Below are 2,491 nucleotides of genomic sequence, written 5' to 3' on the forward strand. Positions count from 1 at the left end.
GAGTACGAAGGGCACTGCCTTGTAGGCGTACAATCCTGCATTTGTGATAAACACCGCTTTGTTTCTATCAAATTCTAGCAAGCTGATCTGATGATATCCGGAGTAGGCATCCATAAAACTTAGCAGGGCGTGACCGCTAGTGGAGTGTACTAGCTGGTCAATCCTGGGCAAGGGATAGCAATCCTTGGGGCAGGCCTTGTTGAGGTCGGTGAAGTCTACGCACATCCGCCATGACCCATTGGTTTTCCTTACCATCACCACGTTGGCCAGCCATTCCGGATAATCACACGGCTCGATGAAATACGCCACTTGCAGTTTATCAACCTCTTCCTTGATTGCCACATTCTTTTCTCAAGAGAAGATCCTCTTCTTTTGCTTTACCGATCTGACGTCCTTGTTAACATTCAGCCGGTGGACCATAAATGCTGGGTCAATTCCCAACATCTCATTTGCAGGGAAGGAGAATATGTTGGCATGATCTCGCAAGAGGCTTATCAAGTTGATCTTGACCTCAGCCGCCAAGTCTGCCCCGATCTTCACCGTTCTTTCCGACCTTTCCAGCTCAAGGCTTACTTCTTCTGTCTCACCTTCCGGGCTAGGCCGCCGCAGGTCTGCCGAACTTCCCTCAAAGTTCTCCATTGACAGATCTCTCTTGGCTTTGTTTTTTGTCCTGCGCCTTTTCCTTTCCGACGGTGGCGACTCTGCCGGTCACTTGTGATCCCAATTTCTGAGAGCGGTCAGGTAGCAAGCCCTTGTTGATTCTTGATTTCCTCTAAGCCTCTCCGGCTTTCCTTCGTTTGACGTATAAATCATCGTCAAGTGGTAAGTGGAAACTACTGCTTGCGCATCATGGATCAAAGATCACCCAATGATGGTCTTGTATGCTGCCAGGACGTCGACAACGAGGAACTCCACCATCATGTTCCTGGAATGGGATCCTTCTCCCAGTTTCACTGCTAATTTAACAGTTTCTTCTGGGACGACAGATGCCCCTGTAAAACCGATTACTGGGTACGACACCGGCTTCAGGCATGTTGCTTCGAGGCCCATCTTCTCGAATGTCTCTTTGTACAGGATGTTGGCGGAACTTCCGCCATCCGCTAGTATGCGAAGGACCATTGCCGTTGATATTTGCAGAGATACTACCAAGGGGTCATCATGGGGGTAGATGATTCCCTTAGCGTCCTCTGACGTAAAAGCTACGGACGGTATGGTCGGGGGTGACAGACATTGCCTGGTATTGTGATACTTTACTTGGTGCCTTACTTCTTTCAGGCTAGCTTTGGCACCATGTATGCTTCCACCCCGTGTCGGCCCTCCCGAGATAACATGGATTTCGGTGATCCGGTCTTTCACCGACTTCCTGTTGCCGTTTTCATCCTTTCTGGACGGAGACTTTCGGTCAACTCTTGCCTGGTACTGGGTGAAGTAGCCTCTTCGTATGAGATCTTCTATCCCGTCTTTCAGGTCCTTACAGTCATTTGTCACGTGACCATAGTCCCTATGGAACTCACACCACTTCGATTCATCCCGGCCATTGTAGTACATTTTTCTGGGCCTTTGCCACTTGTCGTCCTTTTTGTGCAGCTCAAATATCTCTTCCCTAGATATTGTTAGAGGGGTGTAATTGCGGTACTGATCGGGTCGCCCTTCCTAACCCTTCTTTACAAAATTACTTTCCGCTCTCATGTTGGAGTTTTCCTGTTTTTTATCTTTCCGGTACTTATCCTCCCTACGATCTTTCTCTTTATCTCTTGCATCGCCAGCCGGCCTTTTAGCAGCTGCCGCCTTATCAAACTCCTCTCCTCGGATGAAGTCATTTGCCTTTCCTAAGACCTCTGTTAGGCTGGTCAGCTTTTTGCAGCCCAGGTAGCTTCTGAAGGCAGTCCCTTCTCTAAGACCTGTCATTAGGCCTAACACCACTACTTCCTGCTGCAAACTAGGGATGGTAACGGCTTCCGCATTGAAGCGCCCTACATAATTTCTCAAGCTTTTGCGTTTGTTACTGACAAAGTGGGTGACAAACATAGATGTGAATTGGCGGAAATCGAAAATAGTTGCCGGCGGTATGCTCTTGAACCATGTTTGGCCGAGACCAACCAGCGTTGAAGGGAACACCTTACACCATACCGAGTCGGTATCAGCGTACAACAACATGTGTCCCTCATAAGCCGATATATGATCCTCCGGGTCGGTCTTGCCGTCATATTTGCATGTCGGCATTTTGATCTTTTCCGTGGGCTCCTGGAGGATGGCCGTGGAAAAAGGAGAATTTCGCAATGATACTGGTGCCCTGCGTCTGTACTCGCTTCCCTTTCTAGGCTAGGAAGACAGCTGGACCTCCGTTTCCTGAGCTTCCTCTTCTTCCTCCTCCCCAACCTACTCCGTGGGGGTCTTGGAGTTGGCCACCTGATCCTGGTCATTCCGACCTCGTTCCCCCTGGTGGCCCGTCCCTAGTGAGCGCATCTTTCTCACTTGGCTATGGGCTCTA

The 2,491-nt window shown here is 49.6% G+C and overlaps 1 protein-coding gene across 1 annotated transcript; it reads right to left on the minus strand.

Moving 5' to 3' along the window:
* Nucleotides 1-1,653: 1,653 nt before the first annotated feature.
* Nucleotides 1,654-2,223, minus strand: LOC104884512 (uncharacterized). The gene has a single exon (XM_010669177.1). It carries the CDS (start codon nucleotides 2,221-2,223, stop codon nucleotides 1,654-1,656), a length of 570 nt encoding a protein of 189 aa, XP_010667479.1.
* Nucleotides 2,224-2,491: the final 268 nt, after the last annotated feature.

The sequence above is a fragment of the Beta vulgaris genome, chromosome 1 (genome assembly GCF_026745355.1).
Source record: "Beta vulgaris subsp. vulgaris cultivar EL10 chromosome 1, EL10.2, whole genome shotgun sequence".
NCBI classification, from domain to species: Eukaryota; Viridiplantae; Streptophyta; class Magnoliopsida; order Caryophyllales; family Amaranthaceae; genus Beta; species Beta vulgaris.

What these genes read in the sequence shown, in the direction of transcription:
- LOC104884512 (XM_010669177.1), bottom strand. Translation starts at nt 2,223, where the DNA reads ATGCCGACATGCAAATATGACGGCAAGACCGACCCGGAGGATCATATA.